At 35.3% G+C, this 27,506-nt stretch overlaps 4 protein-coding genes across 8 annotated transcripts; 2 read left to right on the top strand and 2 right to left on the bottom strand.

Annotated features, from left to right (window-relative positions):
* Nucleotides 1-45: 45 nt before the first annotated feature.
* LOC105665718 lies at nucleotides 46-8,338 on the top strand. Its single transcript, XM_012308380.3, has 7 exons — nucleotides 46-172; nucleotides 2,563-2,780; nucleotides 2,892-3,073; nucleotides 3,167-3,314; nucleotides 3,395-4,159; nucleotides 5,358-5,587; nucleotides 6,687-8,338. Exons 1-7 carry the CDS (start codon nucleotides 139-141, stop codon nucleotides 7,012-7,014), a joined length of 1,905 nt encoding a protein of 634 aa, XP_012163770.1. The 5' UTR covers nucleotides 46-138; the 3' UTR covers nucleotides 7,015-8,338.
* Nucleotides 8,339-12,907: 4,569 nt separating this feature from the next.
* LOC100649767 lies at nucleotides 12,908-16,809 on the top strand. Of its 2 annotated transcripts, XM_020862998.2 has the most exons (4): nucleotides 12,908-13,064; nucleotides 13,892-14,119; nucleotides 14,717-14,928; nucleotides 15,313-16,809. In XM_020862998.2, the coding sequence occupies exons 1-4, from the start codon at nucleotides 13,062-13,064 to the stop codon at nucleotides 16,031-16,033; spliced, it is 1,164 nt and encodes a 387-aa protein (XP_020718657.2). In that variant the 5' UTR covers nucleotides 12,908-13,061; the 3' UTR covers nucleotides 16,034-16,809. The 2 variants fall into 2 exon arrangements, with proteins under 2 accessions (XP_020718657.2, XP_003395468.3); XM_003395420.4 differs by lacking the exon at nucleotides 12,908-13,064 and having other exon boundaries at nucleotides 13,641-14,119.
* Nucleotides 16,358-19,735, bottom strand: LOC105665717 (muscle M-line assembly protein unc-89-like). The gene is made up of 6 exons (XM_012308373.3): nucleotides 19,726-19,735; nucleotides 19,690-19,691; nucleotides 19,140-19,651; nucleotides 18,441-18,742; nucleotides 17,785-18,041; nucleotides 16,358-17,714 (listed from the first exon to the last, which is right to left on the bottom strand). The coding sequence occupies exons 1-6, from the start codon at nucleotides 19,733-19,735 to the stop codon at nucleotides 17,010-17,012; spliced, it is 1,788 nt and encodes a 595-aa protein (XP_012163763.3). The 3' UTR covers nucleotides 16,358-17,009.
* Nucleotides 19,448-26,788, bottom strand: LOC100644718. Of its 4 annotated transcripts, XM_012308375.3 has the most exons (12): nucleotides 24,760-24,992; nucleotides 23,661-23,915; nucleotides 23,169-23,430; nucleotides 22,352-22,624; nucleotides 21,751-22,014; nucleotides 21,438-21,607; nucleotides 21,256-21,327; nucleotides 20,550-20,836; nucleotides 20,267-20,428; nucleotides 20,086-20,196; nucleotides 19,750-19,934; nucleotides 19,448-19,651 (listed from the first exon to the last, which is right to left on the bottom strand). In XM_012308375.3, the coding sequence occupies exons 4-11, from the start codon at nucleotides 22,610-22,612 to the stop codon at nucleotides 19,750-19,752; spliced, it is 1,512 nt and encodes a 503-aa protein (XP_012163765.1). In that variant the 5' UTR covers nucleotides 22,613-22,624; nucleotides 23,169-23,430; nucleotides 23,661-23,915; nucleotides 24,760-24,992; the 3' UTR covers nucleotides 19,448-19,651. The 4 variants fall into 4 exon arrangements, with proteins under 4 accessions (XP_012163765.1, XP_020718655.1, XP_012163767.2 ...); XM_020862996.2 differs by lacking the exon at nucleotides 23,661-23,915; XM_012308377.3 differs by lacking the exons at nucleotides 23,169-23,430; nucleotides 23,661-23,915; nucleotides 24,760-24,992 and adding an exon at nucleotides 26,642-26,788.
* Nucleotides 26,789-27,506: the final 718 nt, after the last annotated feature.

Raw genomic sequence — 27,506 nt, forward strand, 5'->3', positions numbered from 1 at the left:
TACAAACTACGTATTATATTTTTTTGTTAATGAATCATCAACGTATATAATGTGTGTTTGTTTCTGTTATTGTTTTTAATACTATCCACGTGTGAAAATAGTGATCCTGAGTGCCTATGCCGTGTTTCTACTAGGAGAATGCCAACGACGCCATTAAAAATAGATATACTTGGTATGCTTTATTTTGTTCGTATATTTCACCAATCATTTCGAAGACGTAATAGTAAAGCGATAATCGCTAATCATGTTCTTCTTCATAACCCATTTTGATTCCATAAATTGCGTTGTTTTAAAATAAATAATTCATCACGCATATGTATACATCTTAACTATTTTTGAGCTAAATATTCATGCCAAAGTGAAGTGCGTGTTCTAGCTACTAATCTTTTTGCGATGATGTTCTGTCTTTTCATTCTTTTCCTTTACCACGTGGTATTAAGAAATGTGTGCATTGCAAAGCATACATGCATCATATATGTATATACATACTATAATCGAGTGCAGAGCTTTAAACACGGCCTATCAAAATCGTATTAGCATTGATAGGTAAATTAACTAATTATGTAATGATAGTATTTACTTAAGCCACTGTAAGTAGCCAAGAAATGTATTGCCCTTTGAAACGAAATGTAACACATTCATTCTTTAATCGTGCATATTCTTCTTTAATGTAGCTCATAATAGCGATCATAATAGCACCGTAAATAATCTTTCTTCTCGCGCAAGATATAAGTATCTTATTTTTAAATTTTTATCTTAGCGCATCTATATAAAGGTTTTTATACGTATATATTTTATGCATTTATATGCATTATGGTAAATTGGGAATAATTGGAGTGATTAAACTGATTTAAATGTTATGAAATAAAAGCACTGATATCTTTTATCGTTCAGTGTACCGAAATGATAATGATTTTATCGAATTTCGTGCCTTTTTTTGTTTTCAAAGTTCTAATAGATAACTAAAATATACAACATCCGTATGTCATTGATATTGATTGAATAAATAGTATTATATATTGTAGGAGCTATAATAAAATACTTGAACACTTAATTCCATATTTATCTATTTATAGAATAGATAAAAATATTGTCGTTATTTTTACTCAATAAAGTTAATATAGTTTTTGTTATAAAAACTATTTTATGAAAGAAAATGGATTTTGAGATAAAATGCATTATCGGCAGTTATATTTTTGGAGTTAGAATCACTTTATACTTACATATATTTGTTTAAAACATGCATATTTGTAGATGTATAAGATTCCAGAAATCAATAGCGCATATGTTCAGAAAATAATAATCATGGTAATATTATAGGTTTGAGTTATTACTTTTGCTAGGTTCAAAGCAAACCGATAAAGTTATTGCTCTTGCACTTATCGAATTTAACAAGTACATATATATATATATATATGTATATATGTACATACGTTTCACGTTCGCGGAAGACTGCTAGTTCGATAACCTTGCGCATTCGATCGCAGACATAAGACTTAACCCCTAACCTATTTAATCACAATTACTAAGTTGTTATAACTTTTACTTGATTTTAGTTTTATAAGTTCCAATTGATTTGATATTTTTCATTCATAATTCATAAGCGATAATTAAAAAATATTAATAGAATAGTTCAAAAATCCTCCTCAAAAGGAATGATTCCAATCAAAAGCATAATTTCTACGATAAAAATCAAACATAGACGTTACAAGTCTTTGTACGATACGAATGTATGTCGTCATTATTGATTATTACTTATCGTGAATGTATCTCAATCCAGAATATACGTACTTTGTTGCTACAGACTGCGTCAACAAGATAGCAATTCAAAATATCCTGGATTGATGTTACTCGTGACTCCGTACCGAAATAAAAACTTTCGTTTCTAAGGAAAATTTTCCACTTATTCTTACGATTATCAATTGTATGATTGTTAAGGCAAGTCTATAAAGTGTTATGAAATATTTTATAGTCATTTCAACAAAGTGTCAGAAAATAAACTTAACTAATCTTTTCCAAACGAGAAACATAAGGTCGACAAAGAAGAAATTTTATTAATTAATGTGTCTTCGCGTAATTACGTTACAATCTTCACAATCACGAGCCGCTAAAACTAGAAGAAGAAACTAGAAGAATTACACCATTTTAAATTTCTAAATAATGAACAGACATAAATGAAATTTATGTAGCTTATTTTAAGTATAGAGTTTCAAAAATAACATGGCTGACTCGCATCATTTTATCTACAACAAAGAAGATCGACAAATAATTCTGTTGCGTAATTTAGCGTGAATATTTATGTGATGTAATAAATAAATAAACGAGTATCTTCTGCGAATTAATTATGTATTTATTCTTCATAGTCAAAATATATTACATTTATATCGAATATATTCTTAAATATTTTTAGCAAAGTGAAAATAAATTATGCCTGATATAATAAAATTGAAACTTTCAATTACTCTTGTAACTAATCATTTTACTCATTATCATTCGTTTCTATAATTAATTTCGAGTAATCATTGAACCGAAAGATTCTCATGAAAGTTATACAATTCGTAGAGGACGGTGCTCGTCCAAGAGATTGGCAGCCTCGTAGGTCTCAGTACAAGGTGCCTCTGAGATTATTTCGATTATGCTTACTGGGAATGTTTCTTCCTGCGGTATTGGTGGCTGGGCCGATATACTTGCGATATCGTGTTTATTGCGAGCAACTGTATCCATTAACTGTTTCCGATCAAAGGCTTATCGACGCGAAAGTATCTACCACGTGGTGTCAAGTAAGTACATTCTCATTTTATCTCTAGGTATATTTTTATTATGTTCTAATCCCATGGCTCATCGCGACATTGTTAAGTATAACACGATTATCAAGAAAAAATTCTTCGCAGAGTCAAGTCATTAAAGTTAATACAACGTTTAATGCCTATCTGATGAACGACGAACCAAAGATGGAAAACGAGTTTCTACCCGTTTCTATGACGAGACATTTGATTTTAGAGGACGACATGAAAGAATATTGGGGCTTCTATCTCCTTCGTGGTAGTAGCGTTACTGTATCCACTTGTGTGAGGTAGTATTGATGTAAAAGTGAAAAGAAGTTGAAATAAAGCATAAAATTGAGGAAGTATCGATAAAAAGTAAAAATTTATGGGTTTTATGGTAGATGGCCTGGTGCTTCTTTAACCATGATCCGCGGTCACAAACATCTTCATGAATGTGCCTTCATTGGTGACGATAGCAGCGAAGAATTGGAGGAACTCCTGGAAGTTGCTAAAGAGACCGGTTTCCTTACAATAAATGGTTCGCTTGAGGTAATTTTCGTATATTGTATTAGCACGATGTTATCAGGATGTAAAACGAAAAAGATGTAAATTTCATGTACGTTTCATAGAATGAAAGTCCTAGCAATGAGCCAGAGAAAATGAAGAGAGTGCAGCAGGGTATACAGTTTCATCACAAGGACCATGCTAACGCTTTGAACAGCTCGAAGCACACGATGAACACCATGACACACCATTATAACAGTCATGAGTTGGATGCCAAAGCTATGAAAGTGATACTCACGGAACTATTTGCCAAAACGCTCGACACGAAAAAGAAGCAGAAGGAGAATCCTCACCACCATTACGAAGGAACCTTCGTGGAAACTGATAACATCGAGAAGCCGCCTACTCAATATCTCCATGACGATTCTCAGAAAATTAGAAACAAACAGATGGAAAATATGTTCATGAAAACTTTTGAAGAAGTCTTGAAGAAGAAAAATGTAGTAAGTGTTATGAACGACACAGGAGGACTGATAGAAAAACACCGAAAACTCCAGCGTGGAAAGACGAGCAAAGAGAAGACGACAGTAAATTCTGAAGAGAAGATCGAAAAAGTGGAAGCTTCATCCGCAGAAGTGCTTCGAGATGTGTTGGACAAAGTCAATTCTTTGGGTTATCGGGGTAAAAAGATACTGAAAAAACTGATGGTTGAAATTGAGAAGAAGGGTGCTGAGGGAGAAGCTCTATGGCAGGCAGTGAACAAGACGATGAACGATCAGACACTTTCGGATGCTGAGAAACGTAGAAGACGAAGAGACTTGATTTTGTCTTCGCCTCTTCATACAGAATTAACGGAGGAAGATGAAGATAACGATGCTGCTATCGAGGAGGTAAAGTGACTTCTTTCTATGTACCTTGTTGACCATAAGTATTTGTATATCTACTGATATTTAGTACAAATTGAATACCTTTTATTTTTATTATAAAATTATTAGTTTATTCACATTATATATCCCTCATAATGTAAAAGAATAAGTACAATAAAATTTCTTGCAGTTTCTACTAAATATAAGTTGATTTCGAATATTTATGTATTTATATGAACTTAAAAAGCACAGAAATTATAATGTGTAAAAATATATCAAATATTCAAAGTGGAGTACTCTTTCTAATACATAGAAGGTAATACAAAATTTCTAAGTTCTATTTCTTTAGTCATGTTCGTAAAGATATGGATTTTCATAAACCTCCACAGTCTTGTAACGAATTAGTATCCAAATACTTATATTTATGACAGTGCGTATTTAAGATATTATCACTAAAAGGATAAATGTAACACCAAAGAATTTGAGGTAGAAGCATGGAAGATTGTAGAAAATTTTCCGTGGACATAAATTAACAGCGGCAAATTTCCATCGAGCTAGCGATAAAAAACAGTTGCATGCAATATTATGCGCGATAAGGTTTCGAAATGAGATTTAAGGTGGAGGAGGATGCTGTTACCACGAGATGTTTAATCGTTGACTTATGTTCAGATTAAATTTAATTCGATCGGATGATTATCACACGATGTCAATTTCATTCGGTAAATAACTCGACGTTAAATACGTCGGCGATAACGGTCCAATTTAATAGATCGTAATCGACATTTTATCTTGCAGAGATAGACACGGTCAGATGCTCGTATTGTCCTCATTAAAAATTAGTAGGCCAACATAATTATTCGCGGCGTTTGCAATTTATTCACGTGGATTTAACAGAATGTATGAGAGTTTTCTTATCAAGATATTTTCGAGGTAATGTTAATATTTGTCGCAGATTCAACTCAGGAACAATAAGAGAGATGAATCTTTGTTTGATAAGTATCGTTCAATCGCGTTACGTCAAATAGAAAGAAACGATTAAAGATTATGGAATCATTAGAGAAAAGGTGTTTGCTTATAAGCAGGGTATGAATTAATGAAAGTCGTTTCATATAGAATTAATATAGGAGGTACAATGGATAAAATATTGTTACGATTAAGTATTTCTTTTAAAAGGTGCATTATTGTATAATTGTTATAATTGTTATAATTTCTGTTATATCAGGATATATTGCATCCAGATGGCATAGCTGAGGACAGGGGTACCGTGAACGAGACGACGTTGAACGACAGAAGTAATTCCGAATTTTGGAGCTCGTTTAGTAGCTCCGAGGAACGGCTTTTGGATTGCAAAGGATTGATTCTGAACTTACCTTTAACACCACATCGATATTGTATGCCGAAACACGAAAGCGAACATTTGACCGCCTCGTTCGCTAACACAGTTACATACAGGTATATTGCGTGTAAACCGTTATAAATATTCATGAATACTTAAAATGATAGCAGAAATAAGATTTCAAAGGTAAACAGACATTTAGATAACGTGATAATTTCTTTTAGCAACAGAGAGGCCTCCTCGAAGAATAAAACAATTGGTTATTTTTATATAAAAATTACGAATTCCGATCATATTTGCCAGTTTACGTTCCGTGTTATCGACAATTCAGAAACATTGATAGAAGTATAATTTCTATTAAGTCTTTTATGTTTCGATAATGAGTAACACACGAGTAGGAAGATAGAGAAGAGAAAAATGTTCATTTCATATTTCATAACTCTACAGACATTAGATAGTATAGAAGCTCTTTGATAATAAATAGTAAAACTGTTTAGAGAGTTCTAAGAATCCAGATTCCAAGATTTTAGATCCCGTTTAATGATTTAAGACCTAAGAGAAAAGAGCTTTAAGTACGTAGATAGAACGTTGAAGAGGGATATAAACATATTATTGGATAATTAAACGAAACTAAGAAACTTAAAGATTTGAGGAAATGCAAAAATTCTAAGTTTAAGTAATTTGAAAACCTTAAGGGAATTTAAGAGTGCTGCTATGTGATACGAAGGGGCACAGAGGTTCAAAAATCCATAATTCTAAGACTTAAGAAAATTTAAGTGCCTCTAAATGCAAAATATCTTCCTGTAAGAATATCAAATATACGATTAGAATGTGCGATACCATACGGTTTATGGTATATCGATAAATTATTTAACAATCTCGAGGGAATTTTTTTCGTTTTAGTATTATACTTTAACTGTATTTTGAATATTGAAAAATGTTTATGAACGTACGTGACGACAAATTTACATTCGTTGCTGAAGAATTATTTGACTTAAATGGATTACAATGTCTGGATTATTTTATCGTGTGAATGTGATTGATATTGTTAAATGTGTATGAAATTATCGAGTGTTTGTGGAACTAATCGGATATTTCGGATGATTCTATCTTTACTTGTCTGTTAAAATTTTATCGTTATCGACGTTTAATCAGCACATATCAAGAGTAAGCTCTATAAGAATAAATTTTTCAAGCGTTTAATCTACTTTTCAGAGTACCTACGAACGGATATTATTTCTTCGTCTTCAATTCTGAAAACGAGATTCAGCCGAATTATTTGCGAGTACGTTTCGACCTGCTGAAGACCTTCTACAATATCTCGAATCCAGTACACGCCTGTAAGAATAGCACGACAGAATGTTCGTTGCCTTTCAAAATCTTCAGCAACGAGAGGACGGTCTTAGAGTTGCCATTGAGTGGCAATGACTCACAATGGAACGAAGAATACGTGGTTGTCTCCACGTGCGAACCTAGGACGTCTATTTACTTGTTATGCATCATAGCGGTGCCTTTGCTCATCCTTATATTTGCGTTTCACTGATAGCACGATGAATCGGTATGAGGAAAAGACAGTATTGTGATCTCGCGACGAGAACAGCCGCTGAAAATGCTCGCTTGTAAATATGTTTTAAATTTAAAAGCGAACCGAAGTATGAGAACAGGCCCTTGTTATAATGGCAATAACGCGACAGTATTCTTCTCCTTTCACCGTACCATTTAACTGGTGGTTATAAATGTGACGTTATATTTGTGATAGTTAATGTATTTATACGTTAGTAACTTTAAATGGAACATTTTTTAAATCGCGATATAAATAATCCAAAATTCAGAATCGTCATAATTAGACTGCAGATTTTTATGTATTTATAGGAAATTTGGAAGTGTAAAAATACACAGAATGTACGCATACTATGCAGAGATATATAAAATACTCAAAATATAGTATTGTAATATATACCAAGTGAAATAATTGTTTACGTAGATTTAATTTTTTTATTCATATTCGTAAAAATATGAATCTATATAAATGTCCGCAGCCTAATTATAATTTAATGTATTAAGGCTATGCGTTTATGTTAAAGATACATGTGATACGAATGATGGTAATACGAAGGTGGTTAACGAATTATTAATTGCAATTAACACAAACGCTTTTTAACATCCTTTGACGTTTTTAGATCGTTATAATTCTACACATACACATACACACACACATATACACATATGTACACACAGTCGCCCCGGGAAGTAGATTTACGCTCCTACTAAAAGTTTAAATGTAAAATCTTTAATTTATTTTTCGAAAAAACTATATGTATATATTTCTAATGCGGATTATATTTTTTATATATATTATGTGATCTACGTATAGATTAGAATCGTATATTTATTACGTCAATGAATAGTGAGATATTCTATTTTTCTTTTTCTTTATCAGTCGACAAAACCATTTTGTTGTATTATATTTTATCTTCAATTGGCAACGTAATTCCGATTGATATCGTTCATTTTCAATTAACTTGTTTTCTTAAGTATTGGAACTTTTTTCTGAACAATTATCATTGTATACTATGTTATCATGATACACAAGCTTCGAGCGTCGAGTAAAGTTAATCATACAAATTGGGTATTACCGTGGATAAATCATCCTAAATTGTTTGTCACTGCTTCACTGACTTTATTTATCATAATGTAATACGTTTTAACTTATTACCGTTATTCCATTGCATCGCTCGAATATCCGTTTCTCAACCAACGTTATTACCACTTTCCTACTTATTACGATTCCTACTTTCAATGATATTAATTTCGACTAGATTGTACAGATTATTTATATTTTCAATAAAAAAATCCAAGTAATAGTATCGATCGCTATAACTGTTTTATTCACTTTCGCTTAAAAAAACACGCTCAATTAAAAGTAGTAAAAAACTTGGTAACAAACTTGCTTTCTTCGTATAAAAGACGGCAGCGTGACCGAACCAGTCCTAATTAAACGTCCCAGGGTAATCCTTTACGTCTTTCAACATCTTAAAAATTAATCTCCGTCCTATCTCTCCTCCTAATCCGTCAGATTAATACTTCATGTCGATGCAAGAGACTCCCGACAACTTGACCCTGCCATTCCATGGCCGAGGGGTAGCGAGAGGACGATTCTAGGGGTTTCGAGGGCGGAGCATCCCTTATCAGCACCGAACACTCGTGCTTCGCGCAGCCTCCGTGGCTTCAATGACTTTTTGAAGAGAATTCACCCACCACACGTCGTTCTTGTATTGCGGATGTCCTTGCTCGATACTCATCTCGGAATATTACCAAAGGATATCTTATCTGTCTTTTCTTGTAACAACAGAGACTCGAGACTTCAACGAAAAAACAGGCTTTCGTGTTTTTAGAAGATATAATTACAGAAAGTTTAAGCAAATGATGAAAAGCTATATAAGTAGTTTTTTGTTATATACCCGTATGTTATAATGAAAAATCGACTGATAGAATTATCTAAATCGCATTTGATGACACTTTGCTACTGATTGTAGTATGCTTCAATAAATTTATGTTGTCTATTTAATGGATTAAAAGGAATTATGGTATACGACATGTATTAATTATAATGTGTTAAGTGTTATATATACTACCAATTATAAGTAAATATTCGGACATTTCCTGATATCAAGTATAACTTGAACGCTTTCCATTGCTTTTATATTCTAATTATTTTATTATAAATCTGTTGATTTATTCGGATCATGCGTGTTTTATAACGTGAAATGAAAGAGCTGCTTCAATAAGAATGCACCTCCAATAACTCGAATAAGTCAATAAAAACTACCTCAAAATTACAACCAAAAGTAAATCACTTTCTCAAAATGCAGTAATATCGCTATGCTATGAATTGCTAGAATGCGCTATATATAAATGTGCAGTTAATTAAATTGAAAATTTATTTACTTCGTACCCCTGTTTTAGTAGGAAAATGCGATGAATGACTAATTTTTCGCGTTCTTGTATCGTACAAGAATTTGGATAATTTCAGAACGAATCTACAATTATCGTCTGGTAGGATACACACGTGGAAAACAAACACTAATAATGGAATTAATATGGGGCGACTGGTTGACGGCGATAACGAAAATTGATTTCATCCCCGTGCCCTTCGTGTCCTCTTTCCACCCCTCTCGTTGTGCTCCTGCGGCTCAGTCTGGTATGGGTATTCTATTTGAACGCGTTGACGTTTCATGGGACACTGCGCAAACCCGGCGACACGCCTCTTTTCTATTGGCACAGCCTGCCAATGATAATTCTTCTACGTACTGAACCATATACCATTTCTGGGTAGCTTTTCCATGCTAGTTCACTGATTTCAGATATCGGTCTCTGTTAATAATTCGTATCTAATTCGGAACATGATCGTTAATAGCATTTTATAAATCCGTGTATTCTTATATTTTGCATCCTTCTATAATGGAAGGAAAGACAATTGCACGGTGATATTAATTTGTTAATAATTTTTAAGGGATTAATAATCTTTACGAAACTAATAAGTTGCATAGTAATTTTTAAGAACACATTTCGTAACATCGAAAAGGTTCATAGGTCCAAGTAGAAAATATTAGCTTATGATTTCCTTTCAGTAAATTTTTGATGCATGCATACGTGGTTGCGATTTTATCGATGTTCCATGCCCACAGAGAGTATATTTCACGGGAAATAATTCTAATACCTAATTCCTATTCGTTGGCACGCACAAATTGAGCTGTATTGTTACTAAACCTGTGGGAAACCGCTACAAAACTCACCCCATACGACTTTTTCTAACTGTACCATAGTTGCTGCTTTTTTTAGGGTGCTTTTATAAGTTTGATGGGAATTTATTGATAGACGTATGAACCTTGAATAGTCATAAATTACGCGAAACTCGAATATAATTTATATTTTTTCATTTTTCATCTTCGTTGTATACGGGTTCCTATACAAAATGTTACGTGCAACAAACTTTTCTAGAAACGAATTCACCGTGTGTAAAGATACGTATCGACGTTATTTATTCATATTTTGCCACACTTCTCTGTTGGGCCAGTATCACAGACCATACGCGGCCGCAATAATGGATCAACGAAGAATGAAAAAAAAAATTACCCCTCGAACTTTACGAATAAGGCACGCGACTGCATTCAAGGGTGACGCACGTGTCGCTTATACGCCTTTTATTTTCAGATTAAGGTGCCGATACAGTTAAAAAGCGGGATCCTAATAGTGGGGTTAAAGGTATACGCTTTTAAATCACTCTCATAACATTGTTTCCCTATTTAGCAAAGTTCAGATGTGTTTAAATCACGACTAACATTTCATTTCCTCTTCTTTTTACATTTTGCGTATATGAAAATTCAGAAATTGCAGAAGCAAGTTGTAATGATTTCTTTGTTCTGTCGTCTAATTCAACAACAATGAAAAAAGAAGAGTTTTGTATGAAATCGTTCTTTCGTTATCGGTGCGTCATGTACATAGAGACTTGTGACTAAATCTGTCTCCACCTTCTTCCTGTTTCATCCCATTAACATCTGTTTCGAAGATGTCTCATGCTTTTCATACAATTAAACGATAAATAACATCGACTCGTGCCTTATCTAATCGCCAACATTATCAAACGCATACTGAACTTCATTTTCTCTTTGAATCACTCAAACACGCTGTAAAACTTAAAAATACTATTGTTTTTTTTCAATAGCGTTAAGATACGTAAAATAATGATATATTATTCTTTCGTCTCTTCGTGCTTCAGTTCATTTAATAAACATTCGTCTAATGAATCAATTCTATCAAATTATAATTAATATCAAATTATAATTATCTGACATTCTTGACATAATAACGTAATGACTGGACTGCGGATATTTATGCACTTCGTATATTTACTTTATTATAACGAATATTATACTTTTCATATGCGTACTATGCATTTTTGCATCTTTAAATTTCCTTTAAATGCATCAGATTCCGCATGTTCATGCACCATTTAACAATGACTATCTCTATTCAATAATTTATTCTATAGTTGTTTCGTTGCAAACAAATGTTTTCCATAATCATATTGACAATGAGTCTAAGCGAAATTATAGTTAGCTCCCACGCAGATAGGACGGTAATAGCGCTCGAATGATCACGATTGCAGATTTAATCATTTAATCGGGATCGCACGATGACACCCTCCGGATTCATCCCGCAGGAAAATCTGTAGCACCCTCCGGAGGTGTCACAATAAAACAGTTCGTGACTGGTGGCCACTTGACAACGGCTAGGGCTTCTCAACCCCTAATGTGTATTAAACAACGCTCCCTTTTTTTTTTACACCTCCCTGTCCCCCGTTAACTTTGCGGAGCTCGGCTAATAAGAATCTAATTGTTTGGGAACTTGGGAGGTAAAAACTTTCCAAAGTAAAGATATTGTTAGGAAGGAAGGTATAAGTGTCCGAAAAATGAAATTTTCCGATAGTAAACTTCATTTATTCAATAAAAACAAATTTTTTTAGAATATTTAAGGATCTTATATTTTTGACTATTAAATTATACAAAATTTTCAATGTAAGTTGTAACTCTAAGTAAAAGTTGTAACTCACTCACATGCGTTTTAATTAATTTTGCTATATTTTCGAGCTTTTAATTGTGTCATATAATATTTGGGTTTGATATCAAGAATTAGATATCAATATCTTTTTTACTCACTCACTATTGTTTAACTGTGTGCTGTTAGTTTCATATTAAATTGTTATTATCAGGATTCATCAGCTCGTACAGAGGAAAACATACACACTTTGTACGAGAACATTACATATTTACAATAAAAGAGAGTTGCCAGTAACGGTTCGGGTAGCGGACTATTCGGATATCAAAATAATTGGATAATATGTACGAGAATACAGAAGGCTCTTAAATATTATGCGTAAAATATTTAAATACTCGTAAACCATAATTTATATAATTTCAAAAATTGTATATAACTACACAATTTTACATAAGTAAAATAAGACATATAATAAGTAATACTTATAATAATACATAAACAAAGAAATGATTATATCTTGCGCTATTTAAAATTAAGTTATAAATCCTTTATCGCATTGAATCGTGTTTATATTATCATGACTGTATTTAGAGAAATATTTAGAGGAATATTGAGAATACTTGTTACTGTAATATTTTTCACACTGGACCAGGAGTAATCGATATTTTTTATTTTCATCGTATTCGTCTGATACCTAGGGATCTAACAACGACCTAAGGGTGTTTGGAGGGATACTGGATACGCATGGAACAGTATGGGACGGTCCAGAGAGGAGCTCCACCCATGAGGCCTGCGCTCCGCCTTCCTAAAATTCATTTTCTCGGGGGTTGTACTGCACTTTCTATTAGTTAATTCTGCCCGTCTGGACTCGTCAGTCGGTTTAATATCAGCTACGACAGTAACCTTGGAAAATTTGCCGACAAAGTGTCCACGACTCGTAATCCGTTTTATAAAGAGAAAGTTCTATCAACATTTTACAAAACTAGCCGTGTCTACATGAAAGTAAATGAAGTTAGATTTTAAACTTTAGACATGGTAAGGTCTACTGTGGTGTAAAAATTATTAATATCTCGTGTTAACAATTTTCAACTTTTATCAAGAGAGTGTAGTGTTATCGAGTTAAAAAGTTCACGTGTAAGTGTTACAATCACGCAAGACATCGTACAAACTATTCAATAGTCAACATATATATATGCTTTTTTGATTGTGATTTAACATCAATCTAGTAGATCTTTGCTTACACGAGCTCCATTTATTGCAACAAAATTTTAGTTAGTGTCTGATCAAACGAACACAAGTCGGTTGTACGTGAACTTCTATTTATTGGGCTGCTATCGGTTATACAAATTATCTGTCCTCGACGAGTTAACATAAATGAAGTTCTGTATACTCGAAAGTTTCTAAATTCTATGGATATTTTCCGATACTTTTGCACATAAGTGTATCTTCGTGTTCGAAGACCTATACAAGCTGTCCGTAAAAAATGACTAAACAATTATTTTTTCCTCACGGAATAAATAAACTCTTTGATTCGTGCAACAGAATAACTCATCCATGCACGGACGTAGATCTATTGAATGTCAGGGACGAAAGTGCGGAGGGAGATCGCGATAGGAGTATCCTGTTGGCGCCTATATAGTCTAATTTCGTGCGCGATAATTCATCCAGATTTCCCGCGACTTTTGTCATCTATCGTTTGTTCTAGTCAGGCGTGTAGAAAAGTCTCGAGAAAACATTAAAAGGTCAAAGCAATCCACCTGAACGTTTAATAGAAGCCACCGTATGATCGTTGGAAGGTGTAGCGTTAAAACTTGCAACGAATGATTCGAGTGAAGTCGAGACGTCTAATTAATAAATTGCAGTCGATGCTGACGTACAATGGCTGCGCTGGAGGAACGGTGGACACGGAGAACGGTTCTCCAGCGGAGTCAATATTGTCCGGCGAAGGAGAACTCGCGGAGGAAGTCGGCGATTCTTCTGGCACGTCGAGAGACACGGAGGAGGAAGCGACGCTTTCGGATGAATTTTATTCCCATGACACCGATGAGGAAGAGGACCAAGGCAAGAAAAGGCGAGATCGCAACAATTCCGTGAGCAGAAATTCTAATTGATCTTAATTGCGAATTACGCTGACAAATCGCTCGATAGTTTAACTCATTAAACTATCGCCCAACGTTGTGATAACGTAGTTTCTCTTTCAATCAGTTTACTGTATCAAAGACTGCTTTCCAACGTTGTGGCGTTCCAAGGATTTATTTAATATTTTTTTCCTCGCTATCTTCTCTACCCAGAGATTCTACGTAACTTTATGAAATTTAAAGAAATTGCAGCGTTTATAAAATTATGGTAATTCATATACTGTTTGGTCTTTAATAGGTTAATCGTCGATATAAACGCGTGACAGTAGAATTCTTATAAATAGGCTGCGGATTGTTTACGCATTTATGGAAAATTTATAGACGCAAAAATTGATAGAATGCATATAATATACAAAAACATAAAATATTCAAAGTATAATACTTGTTATTATATTTAACGAGTGACACAAATCTCTGTGTAGATTTCATTTATTTATTGAAATTTTAATAAAAATATGAATTTATATAAATACTCATAATCTATTTATAAATGTATACGATTGAAAAATTGTGTTTCGATGATCCTTAAAATTCCTAATAATTTCATAGCTAGACGGCATTTCGTCTTCCGGCAGTGGTCACCTCGGTTCACCAACTTCTCGTGTAGGGACTTTGGGAGTTCGAAAGTTATTCACGAACAGCCGTGAACGTTGGAGACAACAGAATGTTAGTGGAGCCTTTGCCGAGCTTCGAAAATTGGTGCCTACTCATCCACCGGATAAGAAACTATCCAAGAATGAGATCTTGCGAATGGCGATTCGGTAAATTTTAACAATAAACAATTTATATCGTTGATTGTTGGACTGTGAGTGCACAATGATATATGTACATATCCTTTTACACTATATTACAGTATCACATATGAACAATGAAACTTATTTTTTGTTTATAACGACTTAACAGTCTAAGAAATTAATTGTCAAAGATAGTGCAAACACAAACATAAATTGTGTTATTTTTTGTGTTCAAAGTGAGAGATCTCGAAAACTGCTCGTTATTATAGACCTATGTGCTTCAATTTGAGATTCTACGTTCTATGTGCTACATAAATAGTAACATACATTCTCCATAAATAGTTACAATATTTACTATTATAGTAATATCAATAATATTTACTCCATGATCTAAAACTCCATATTTTATAGGTACATACGACTGCTAAGCAACGTTCTGGAATGGCAAAAGGCGCAAGAACGAAACGAAGTGACGCAACACGAGGTCCGAATCAAATGCGAGCCCAATCTTGTCACTCACAATTCAACGGGCTATCTCATAAAATCCTCGACATCATACTTGAAACAGGAGAAGCATACAAGCGAGAACCACGCGTACAGAACGAGCTTCAGTAGCCAAAAACAGCTACAGCATCCGATATCTCACGTAGTGTGTGATAAGAACGGAAACAATTTGTTAATGATCGCGCCTTCTGGTCACAGTATAACAAATGCTGCGTGCAAAAGAAGCATGACACCGTCAACGGTCGTTGCACAAAATCCTCTTCCGCCAACCGCGTTGACCAACGGAAGTTTGACGCGATCTTTGTCTGGTTCGCGATCTTCCACCTTTCCAAAGTCGCCTCAAATAAACGCTCAGGTCGTAACTAGCTCGAGTATTCTAACAAATTGTTCGCCGAGTGTTTCTGTAACGAGTAGCGCGTCCACTATTAGCGGAAGTGCGGTAAATTCTGGCCAGAAGAGGCCAAAAGTCGAGAAAGAGGAAGAGGAACAGTTATCCGGACAAAGCAGAGATTGTAAATCTTTGACGTCCTCGGTGCACGGGATACCCACAAGGAAGAGGGTAAAGATGTTCGTTAAAGACTCTAGTGCAGGATTTCGTAGCGATTTTCGAAATATCGAGCGTAAATAAGATGGACGATCGTGTGAATTTTTGAAAATAGCTTTCTTTCATCAATTGAAACTGTTCTTGCAGGGGTAATCGATCGATATGTTTGAAAGTCCGTAATTTTAAGAGATAACTTCGATCTCGATAAATTAGACCTAATTTATTTGTTCGTTTATGGTTTGATTTATGGGTTTGTTATTCGGGATAGGATCGTAAGTTACAAAATTGTAAGTTTGTTTTTTAAGTGCAATCTAGTCTAGAATAAGTTGTTTTAATAGTACCGTGAGTTTAAGGTGCGAAGGATCGTGATGTTTCTTCGTGTAAAATCAAGATGATTGAGATGTCATCTTTTTTTTTTAAAGAATATTTTATTAGTTAAATCATATTACATATTACTTGTACGGTATTAGGTACACTTTTCTTTTACGTTTTACATTCTGTCGCGATCGTACATAAAGTAATGCAATGTTTTTCAACGTCGTACAATAATTATTGGAAATCAATTTCATTTGAAACTTCATAAAGGATATCGATTCCTTTCAAAATCATGATTGAATAGCTGCATACCGTTCGACGATATCGTCATAAATTATACTCTTACAAGAATCCTCCATATATAAAACACCATTTCCGGCGTACGGCACACATATTCAAAAATTTGACACCGAATTGTGGCAAAAGGGAGAATTTCAGGTGCTAGTGAACTTCCAACGACTACATGTGTAACATTTGATTAGAACAACTGTCTTACTAACGACCACGGGCTGACGAAATAAATCATTGAACGTAAATTTATCAAACTCACGTATCTTTTTATATCTCGTCTACCTTCGATCACCTCTCTCACAACATTTTTTATATCTATAACTTCCCACAAATAATCAGTTCTGTCGAAGAGAATTCACTGAGGAATCGAATTTTTCAAAAACGTCCTCGATACATCGACGAAGATTCTACTTATTCATCGTGTTAATCAAAAATAACCATTTCTCCACCCATCTTACGTCAGGTACACCTTATATCTCGTACTGTCCCTCTTCTGGCGTTCGGAGGTCTGTTTGAGACGAGCAGCCGCGTAACGATCGTCGTTCCATTCTATCGGCGGAACAGGCGTCGCTGGTCTCTCTTCCGTTTGACTGAAAGCTCTTCGTGGCGGAAGTTCCACCATTTGTCTGCTGCTCTTGCAGTCCACGCTTGCTCTTTTAGCCGAATAGTTGGCCACGCTAACGTAACTCGCGTCGCTTGGGCGGGACTCTTTTTTCGTAGGAGTTACAGGAGATACTTCAGCATAACTTCCCCTGGATTTGGTACTAGCGTCCGAAGGCCTCTTCTTCTCGGCTTGAAATCGACTTCTTGGTGAATCTTCCGAGCGCGTCGATCTCACCGATCGAATCGAACCTTCAGCACGCGTCAGTCGAATCGAATCTGTCCGCGTCGAGCGCACCGAACTTCCTGTATTTGATCGGGTGGATGCACGACGAGCTTTTTCGTCGTAGTCATCGGAGTAGGTTCGCCTTTCCTTGATCTTTGGCTTCGCCAAACCTAGATCTTCGCTGTATCGGAGTCTCTCGTTGAACTTTCTTAAACGTTCCTCGTACTCACTGTTGTAAACGTCGGAGGAAGTACTTGGATGTGGTCCATCTTTCTTTGGAGTCCTTGGTCGTTTGGGTTCTTGGTGGTCAGACTGTACCTTCGTATCCTTCAGCTGCGACATTTTCAATAAGAATGCAATAAGAATGTATAGAACTGGAATGTGTTCTATAGTTTATGCTTACCTTGATCACGTTCATTCTATCATTAAACTCCAAATCTTGGCTATTTCTACGAGCAGATAGACTAGTCCTTTCCTCTTCGCTGCTGCTTTTACTTATCCACGTGTTCCCACGTCGAGCATTTATCGCCCTTTTCGGCCACTCGTTTTCTGTTTTGAAGTCGTATAGATCTCGCATGCGTTGGGTAAGCCTTTTCGATTGTTCATTGGCGTCAGGGGAACGCTTGGTCGTTGGCGAATCTCGACTTGAGTCCGATTTATCTGCAATTAATTATGTTAATTTTCCATATTTGAAACAATGTAAATTTTTCCGTATCCTTTATAACAAGAAGAGCTTCAGACTTGTCTCCCCCCCCATTTCAATAAAATTTGGTGCGATGGTGGGTCTATACAGTTATGTTTATTTTACGTAATTTCAGTTGCAGATGGCTAATCGATTATGAGTAAAATACATTTAGAGCTTACAAAAATCACACATTGCCAGATGTTTAAGTATTGAAGCGAATCATTCAATGATGACTAAAGCTTGACGACGTTTACATGTAAGATATATAAGACTTTGAATTTCTTCCTGGGGTCGTATCCAATTGAGAGAACATTTTATCCAGAACAATTTGATTCTGAAGTTCCTCTTGTAAGAATCGTACTTATATTGATTACCTTGTCTTGGACTAGACTCGGCGCTGGTCTTCGACGCCATTGGCGCGAATTTTCGTAGCGGCTCCCACTTGGGCGATTCGCTTTTAACGCTTTTAAGCTGTGATCCGTCAGTCGCGTGACACGCTTCCGTCGCGGAAGGCTTTCTTTCCGTGTTCATTCGCGGTATTGGACAAGGGGATGGATTCTTGATGAACGTCATCCATCTGGTTGCGGCGTTTTTCGTGATTTCGCAGCTGTTGCTGATCCTTGCGAACGGGGATGCATCGTAGCGGAACCTTGAGGTGTTAATTTGCGGTAGCCACCTAAAGGTATTTGGTATCAGAAATCCAGTGTGTCGAGACTCGATACATTTTGTTTAAGCGCCAGAAATGGTCAGTTAATCAAACGTTTTGTTTTTTTATCTTATTCCTCTTACATATTATACGTATGCATTATATTTACCGAATAAACGAGAGCTGCATTATCATTATTATTTTTTGTTCTTTTTGGTGTTGTGCCATATACATTTCTATCCACACAACGACCGACATTAAATTATTACTATTCTATGTACATATAATTTTCATGACAATATAGTTAACCTCTAGTGATTAATATAATTAGTGCAACACCTCGGTATTTATCACGAGTGTACGCGGCTTTAATCGATTCGTTCACGGCATTGGTTTCTTTTTGACTAGGAAAATGTGCTCTGTCAACCTCGTGGCGATCGTTCTGGGGTCGCTGCATTCCGTATGCCTTCGTTCTTCGACTAGTTTCTCTTTCTTTAAGTGGCTGACGTCCGCGCTATGACTTCTGCCGGCCGTCTGTCTGTACGAGGCTGGCGAGGACGTATCGTTTTTCTTTTCTTCGGCTCCCTTCGTCGTTTCTTCTTCTTTTGTAGGAGACAATTTCTTTGGTGTACCCATGTCCGTTGTGCTATCCGCTATGGATTCCTCGGTTTCGCTCGACACCGAACGTCGTTTCTCTTCGTCTCTCGACGACTGTTGCGCTTTTTTCAACGCTGGTTGGATTCGCGTGATATTTTTCGGCAATGGGACCCATTTGGAGGGATCGAGCTTGCTCGTGTCTGGTATCTCTGTGTGTCTTCTCTCCTCGACTCGTCTTTCTGTGTATTTCTTCAAGCAATCGACATCTGCGCTACGACTTCTTTGACTACGTGGAGATCGTGATGGTCTTCGCTGACCGGTGCCCAATGGGCCAGCCCTTTCCTGGATTTAGAAATTGTAAATCCTCGTTATTGTTATACTTCTTTCCCGATTATCAATGATTATCGACCAATTACGAGTTAACATGAAAGATAATTCACCTAAGCAAGGTGTAGCTTCGCGTAATCTGATATGTGCAAAATACCATGCTGCGCAGATGCAATGTGCAAGCTGGCTCCACATGCTCGAGGATTTATTCTGAAAGTATGCAATTCTGCGATTTGAGTACTACACGCTGCCGCTGAATCTCCACTCGATGTCAAATGCCCGCTCCAGAATTCGTTTCCTACGAGTTAAGCGATTGATTTTAGCAACCACCCTGCATAATTAGATTTAACGATAATTTTAATGGAAAGTACGCTTAAAATTACGAAGCTGTTATTATTATTATTATTAATGACAAACATAATTTTAATTAATGGAAATTTTTCGACAACCTGGCAACGCGTTTCCATCCCACGCGTACGTCACTACGAGAAGTTTATTCGCGTCCGAGGCTCTGAATAGTTTGCTATGAGGTTCCCTGAGAGCGAAGTGAATTCTTATATCTGGAAAATGATATGCTCTTTGTACTAATTGTTTATGCTAAATAGTCGAGAATTGAGATTGGTAGCAAACCTCCAAGATAATCGCCGTTTCCAGCGTCGCCGCACTTCCGCTGTTGGAAATACGCGAACATTATATCGGATACGTATCTCAGTTTCTTGTTCATTTTCCTAAGGGCGATCTCGAAAGTCTTTAAAAAATATACTTCTTGCTCTTGAGTAAGTCTCCATACCCCTGAAAATATTTTTCCTTGTTACGGAAATTTAAAATGCTTATAAAGTTATGGCGTTGAATTACAAATATTTCACGAGGTTAAATAACTTTGAATTTGAATTTTGAAGTTTTTCTTACTAACCGAGGCCAAAGCCGACAACGTGTAAGAAAGCAGTCGTGTTTTGCTTCTCCGCTCGTGTATTTGCTTCGAGAAGTATGATTTCTACGGTGAGCAGTGTCCTTTTCATGTAATTCTCGATATCGAAGACTGTTTGACTTATCAACGAGAGATATCTTCTGTTTTCTTTTGATTTAATTCGTTTCAGCGTTTCCTCGTACAGCGGATGGTATTCCTCGCCATAAAATTTGGCCCATAAAACTCGCAGCCCACGTATCTCTTCCGAGCTTCCAGCTGTTTGCGGCCCGTATCTGTTATACAGATATCACCAAGTATTCACAATTCTTTATTAAATGCTATGCAAACATTTTTCATTTTAAATATAGAATAAGCATTTGCCATAACGTAATGGAACAGCGTTTTTTAAACTACAGTTTTGTTCGTTATTTTTGCAGAATTTTGTTGCCGCGCACTAGATGATCTTTTACAATCTTCTGAAAAAACTTTTTCGCACAACGAAAAATATATAATTATTAGTACCTGATCAATTTAAAGATATGCTATAACTTTTACTAAATGTCTATAACACTCAAATAGACAAGACTCGCTAAACATCAACCTGAGAAAGAAATTATTTACAAAAAAGAACGTTAAAAACGAACACATTAAAATCAAGATGTACGACAGATTAGCTTTTTGTGCATTCTGCATGATAAAGTTTACAACTCACCCATTCTCGGCAGTGTTTTGCAGAGGAGTAATAAGGATGTCCTGGTATTCCATAAAGCGTGGGCGTTCAAATCTGCAAACAATCAGCAGAAAGTGTAAATAATACGAGCTTCCACAAATATGTAAGTATATTTTTACGTATTTAGCTTTATTAACGATGAGCGTTAAATAAACATAGAAAACCTTGTTCCCACGACACCTATAATGACTCCTCTCGGCTGTACAGAGTCTGGATCGGTACTCACGACGCCTCTGTTCTCGCGCGAGCCGTCGTTTATGAATTCTGTGTGGGAAGACATCGCCATCATCGCGGACAGTTTGATCTCATCGTATGACAAACATTTCGTTAATACCTATTAGTAACAAAATTCTAATGGTTACGGTTATTTCCAAAGTAATAACTATTTTTAATGAAATTCTTGTATTCAATGAAACTAAAAGATGTTTAGGTAATCTTTTAAAAAATTACCATGTTTAAGCAAGACAGATAACTAACCAGTGGTTCTTTCTCGTGATCCGTGCCAACATTTTCCCATCCGTCCACGCCTGTCTTACCGTCGATTAATTTCCATCGATCATCAGATCCATAGAAATGCACGGCTCGCTTTTCTAGTAAACGGTGAATGAATTGTACCAAGCCCATATCTTTATACATGGCTCTCTCGATTGCACTACCATAGAGCCGTTTATGCTTCAACCATCGAGCTAACAATGGTAACATTGCTTCGTGTATCACAGGATAAACCGAATTCGCGTTCATCTGCAATTGAATCTGCTTCGTAAAATCTTACACATAATGGAAATAATAATTTAGACCGCGGATGTTTATGCAAATTCAAATTTTTATGAACGCAAGCATAAGCAGAGATTTGTTTCATTCATTAAATACTATAACGTTATTGAAATTACTATAATTCGGACACTTTATATATTTTTGCATACTATGTGTATTCTTTGCATTTTCCATAAATCTTTAATCTTCCATGAATGCATAAACATCCGTAGTTTAGTAATAAGAATTGAAGAGAAACAAATATAATATTACGATAGTGTTATAAAATAAATGATAGTTTGTAAGAAAAATTTAATAGTCCAACCTCAAGGGTGTTTGTGCTAATTCCCCTGTCTCTCAGCGTGGAACATCTTACGGTGTTAATAGGAAAGTTTATAGGAAACGCCTCGCTTCGCTCAATGATTTGCGGCAGAGTGGTGGGTGTGGATGTCGATACATCGATGCATCTTCTGAGTAATTCCTTGGTGTCATCGTCAAATGGAACGCCATCCGGAGCGCCAAGCGTGTTCTCCCACGATATTTCCGGTGGTTCCTTCAACAACACCTGTTGACGAGTATCTTCCATCTGTCGTTGATTCTGTAAAATTACGTAAAATCAAAAAATCAAACGGCTGCGAAAATATTTACGCGATAATGATTTATGCTGAGTGAAATTCTCGTTCGGATCGATAAATCACGGTTCTGAAACCTGACGAGCGTGGTCGACTTAAAAAAAGAACGGCTCGAGTATAATTAAACCTTTGTACGTTGATCGACCGAATCCCTTGACCAGAAGCGTGTCGTCCTTAACTTTTCCCTTGCAATCGGAAAGACCCGACATTTTTGTAAATTTTTTTCTTTTTTCTTTCTTTAACTATATTTCAAATAAGTTTCTTTTGGAGCGTTATAAGTTGCGCGGAATAATAGAGACACGCAAGGTTCCGAAGAAAATTTGCAAAACCAAAGTCGCATTCTATTAATACGCGCGCTGATTAGAGCAAGGACGCGATCTCTTTGATACTTGAGCATGAAATCCGTTAAGTAGCGGAAAATGTAACCGTTCACCCTAGCGAGTTACGCTGAACGAGCTCCGAGCCCCCGACAGCCCCGCAACGCGAAGTAAACTTCATTTTTCTGTTTACCGATTCTGCCACCTGAGCGACAGGGGTGAGCAAGAATTAAGGCTAGCCCGCGGCCATGGAAAAATCGACACAGCACCGATTTTTTTTTTTTTTATTTTCTGGTAAACAAGCGATTTCTTCTTGTTCTGTTACTCGTTCGAACTTCTGCCAGTTGCAGCCTGTCTTTGATGAATTCCAATGAAACGCTGTTGTTCTCATTGTTCTTTTTATCTCTGAATTCAATCAATTTCCAATATACATCGTTTCCCCTTGTATTTATTATCTAGAGAGAATAAGAAAGGTATTTCCGTCAATGGAAAGATATTTTTAACAATTATTTAGAAGAATTTCAAGAATCGAGAAAATAGTTTGTTTAAAAATAGGAACGAGCGATTTATTAAGATTTTCGTTAATTGCAAATGAAACGAACTTTGCAAATACAACAGTACACGCTATACGTCACTATGTAAATAAAGCCACAAGATTGGATTCAAACAAGCAAATCGCACGTACGTGATAAATGCTGGAATCAGCGAGACGTAATATTGGTAGATTCGCTATAATTGCGCACTTGCCGCTGTTATACACTCTTCTAACGATTCGATTACAATGATTGTTTATTTTAATTTTGCTATCCTATTGATTCTTAAACACAATGGCTTAAAAAATATTATTTTTGAAAATAAAGTATATTACGAAAGATGATAAGATAAGATACGATAACATAAGACGTAATACTTCTTTGATACCATATTTCACTAATTCCTTCTAAAACAAAAGAAAAAATCTATTATTAACAATAATTCATCATCTCCATAAGAAAAATATTTCCTTCCAATAATAACTTCTTCAAACGAATAAAGCGCGCACAATGAAGCGCGTGTAAACGAAATAGAGCACACAATTCAATATGTATAACAATACACCATGTTTCTCTTCTATATGTTTATTCGATGCTATTTGAATTTCCTGATAAGTATACAGTGTGTCACGGTCTAACTCGTGCACCCTTAGAAATATAAGAATAACGTTTTTAAAACCGAATCAGACGACTTAACCTTTTTGTGAAGTTAATAGAATTAGTTTACTAAATGACGTGTCAGAAAAATGTTGAAAAACTTGCAATTGGTTAAAATCGCGAAGGAAATAGTAATGGTCACCTTTTACAACTTTTCTATCGGGGCCTGTAATGGAGATTTAAAGGACACGTTTATGTCAGTTATACATATCTATACTAAAAATATCGAAATCGCTTGATGGGGAAACAGGCATCGAAAGGTGTAAGCATATTTAAATTTATTACGGTTAGCTATAGGCGGGAAATCGTGAAAAATTGTGATTCTCATCATTTTTAATCGTTTGTAGCTCATAACGACATTAACCGATTTTGATGAAATTTTCAAAGCTTTTCACACGTCACCTAGCAAATTGATCTTTTTAACTTTTCAAATAAAAAAAAAAGAGAAAGAAAGAAAAGGAGGAAAAATCAAGTCTTTAAAGTTATTCAGTTTTTGATTATGACTCACTGTATACATATGTACTATCCTGTGTAGAATACTTATGTATACTCAATAGATCGCGTTAATTTACGGGCGGGAATAACAAAACTCACCTGACGTATGCAACAGGCGAACAGTGACATATCGCTTGCTTTAAAGCGTTTCTTAGACGATAAACGTGTACGGTGTTTACTAATAACAATGTGCTTAGAACGCACTACAGCTGTTTCATTCACGAAATTTCCCTTGAAATTCACGGAATGCCGCTGGCTGAGTTTCGCGATCAATCGAATGATGCGTCCGGACGAGACGAGACGCAAAACGAAACTTGTGCATGAGGTACAAAGTAACAAAGTACACATGCGTATCTGATAGCTCGTACTTGCGCACATTTTCTCGTAGTATACTTTATATATGGTTACCGGGAAATTTAAGTAAATTGATTTATAGACCATATCTTTCATTGTTTGATCGACTTATGAAATTCGATAGTATAATGGATGGTTTTTAGATATTGTAATAGTAAAGTTAGTCTTCGAAATTGTTCGTGATGGGAACTGATATCGAAGAATGGATAAGTATGTTCTTATTGCCATGGCATTTAAATAGTACGCATGGAATTTGAATGGTCGTTATGTTGGAAGATGTTAATGAAGGTACAATCGGTCGAGTATTCCGTGAGAAAAACCTGTACTTTAAGGAAGATGATTTCTAACCTCACGTGTTCCAGTGGCGGATTCAGAGGGCGGGAGGGTAGCTATAGGGGCAATCGCCTTATTTTAGAGATACTAGAATATAAATTACAAACAAATTTTAAATTTTGTAAAAGAAGGTTCAATAATAACACTTATGTATTTCTACGCATTTTGACCCCTTTCATCAGAAAATGCTCCTGGTCCGCCACTGACGTGTTGCACTATAAGTCGATACTGCTCAGTACATTGTGTTTACAGTACAAATGTTTACAATGAAAAGAATTATCTCATTCAAAATATTTTAATGTTAATATAACCATCTGTCATAAAAATATTTGTTATAAAATTAATTTGTATAGTAAAACAAAATATGAAATATGAAAAATTAAATGTAATAATAATATTTTTATAAAATGTTATTAATTATTAGGCAATATCTTTATAAAAAAAAATATGCTGTAGTATAGTTTTATAATGGCTTTTTATGTTACTAAGGATGTTAAAAGAATATACGGTTATACTTTGGAGACCTATAACGTAACTCTTGCTCAACAACGAACTTTTTTTAAGCTAATAAATACTGGTAGTTCCATATATATTCTCATAGAATTAATACAATAAAGGAAAAATTAATAAATTGCGTCAAAGTTAACAATATACAATTAAAAGCAAAACAGTAATATAAATAGAAGATAACAAATTTCTTCAAATATTAGATATAAAAAAATGATAATAAATTAAATTATTAATTTAACTTTCAAAATGCATTTGTGTATAATTAAAAAAGTAACGAAAATGTATATTGTCTTATTGATTATATACAATATATCATACTATAAATACTTTATAACATAATATCTGTAAAAGAGATGGCATAATAAAGAATTTAATCTTTATTTATTATAAACTGGCAATTTAAATTAAACATGTTTTGCGCGGTATACACGAGTTCCATCTAACGACTATCGTTGTAATTACCATGATACCGACAGTTCTTTCGGTATAATTTCTCACTAATTGTCACATCAGTATCCTAAGTTTAAGTATCCTAACAAGTGCTTATGCAATGAAACTCATCACTGAATCTGGTCCACTATCGAAGACGTTAAACACTCCTTCTTTCTCTAAAATTTTCGGGACGCGTTTGACTTTAAAACCGGTTTTACGATTTACATTCTGGAATATCGGCGAAAGCAAAGAATGTTCTCTCATTCAGGATACGTTCACAGACGATTAGTCCCTTTGATGCCGCCATTCTCTTATCTTAAAAAATATCTTACATTAACCGTTTTTTACGTACTTCTGCAGGAGTATGCTTCTTCTGTATTATTGTATTAATATATATATTGTATAATATATATTGTATTAATATTACACAAACACTGGAGACTGAGAAAAACGTAAAAACCATTTTACTAATACGTAATTAAACGCAATATTAGCACGATTACTATAAGGCACCGACTGTGCTACAGATTACTACAGGCGTCGCGCAATCGGTACCGTTTACTGAGCGCTAACTTTAGACGGCGCTAGTATGTGCAGTTTATTACATGAATGCGGATTTATAGTAATCGTTAGGAATGAAAGAGATAAAAAGAATTTTTAAAAAGTTATGAATCTTAAATAAATCATAGATTTATATATGCAAATATAACGAATATTCCGAATCCTGTGCAGGAGGTCGGCTCCAGTCAATTCGCATGGTATGGCAGAAATTCGATGTTGACACGGTTATCGAGTGAGGGATGGTAGGAAGGTATGCATGGACGTATAAGCGTAACGAGCGTCAAACATCATTGGAACGAGGAAAAGAGAGGGAACGAGAAAAACAAGGAAGAACGTCGATAAAACTGAGGTGAAGACCATACGGTGAATGTACGGTACGCCGAACCCCCATTTTGTAGGCAAGTAGTTAGTCCCTCTCTCTTTACGACGGCTCAGGAACGGCTCGAGACCACTGTGTTTGAATGACTTTTTGAACAAGTACGCTGAGTGCCTACTAATTATTCACTGCCGGGCATAACGGGTCTTTAAACAAATTTATTTTTTGGACATATTCCCTTCGAGTATCGGTTATCTATACTGTTTCTGTTTCAGATGATGTTATTAAACTAAGCGATATCTAGTATTGTTTAGTATTGTAAAACGATTAATTTTTGAAG

Source organism: Bombus terrestris, chromosome 5, assembly GCF_910591885.1.
Source record: "Bombus terrestris chromosome 5, iyBomTerr1.2, whole genome shotgun sequence".
Classification (NCBI taxonomy): Eukaryota; Metazoa; Arthropoda; class Insecta; order Hymenoptera; family Apidae; genus Bombus; species Bombus terrestris.

What these genes read in the sequence shown, in the direction of transcription:
- LOC105665718 (XM_012308380.3), top strand. Translation starts at nt 139, where the DNA reads ATGCCAACGACGCCATTAAAAATAGATATACTTG. An exon ending in ACGATGCTGCTATCGAGGAG is followed by an intron (nt 4,160 to 5,357) that starts GTAAAGTGACTT and finishes CTGTTATATCAG; the next exon opens with GATATATTGCATCCAGATGG. An exon ending in GCTAACACAGTTACATACAG is followed by an intron (nt 5,588 to 6,686) that starts GTATATTGCGTG and finishes TCTACTTTTCAG; the next exon opens with AGTACCTACGAACGGATATT.
- LOC105665717 (XM_012308373.3), bottom strand. An exon ending in CCCAGAACGATCGCCACGAG is followed by an intron (nt 18,743 to 19,139) that starts GTTGACAGAGCA and finishes AAATACCTTTAG; the next exon opens with GTGGCTACCGCAAATTAACA. An exon ending in CGAGTCTAGTCCAAGACAAG is followed by an intron (nt 18,042 to 18,440) that starts GTAATCAATATA and finishes AATTAATTGCAG; the next exon opens with ATAAATCGGACTCAAGTCGA.
- LOC100649767 (XM_003395420.4), top strand. Translation starts at nt 13,850, where the DNA reads ATGATTCGAGTGAAGTCGAGACGTCTAATTAATAAATTGCAGTCGATG. An exon ending in GGCGAGATCGCAACAATTCC is followed by an intron (nt 14,120 to 14,716) that starts GTGAGCAGAAAT and finishes ATAATTTCATAG; the next exon opens with CTAGACGGCATTTCGTCTTC. An exon ending in ATCTTGCGAATGGCGATTCG is followed by an intron (nt 14,929 to 15,312) that starts GTAAATTTTAAC and finishes CATATTTTATAG; the next exon opens with GTACATACGACTGCTAAGCA.
- LOC100644718 (XM_012308377.3), bottom strand. Translation starts at nt 26,752, where the DNA reads ATGGTTTTTACGTTTTTCTCAGTCTCCAGTGTTTGTGTAATATTAATA. An exon ending in AAACGGCGATTATCTTGGAG is followed by an intron (nt 20,197 to 20,266) that starts GTTTGCTACCAA and finishes ATCATTTTCCAG; the next exon opens with ATATAAGAATTCACTTCGCT. An exon ending in GGATGGAAACGCGTTGCCAG is followed by an intron (nt 19,935 to 20,085) that starts GTTGTCGAAAAA and finishes CTTAACTCGTAG; the next exon opens with GAAACGAATTCTGGAGCGGG.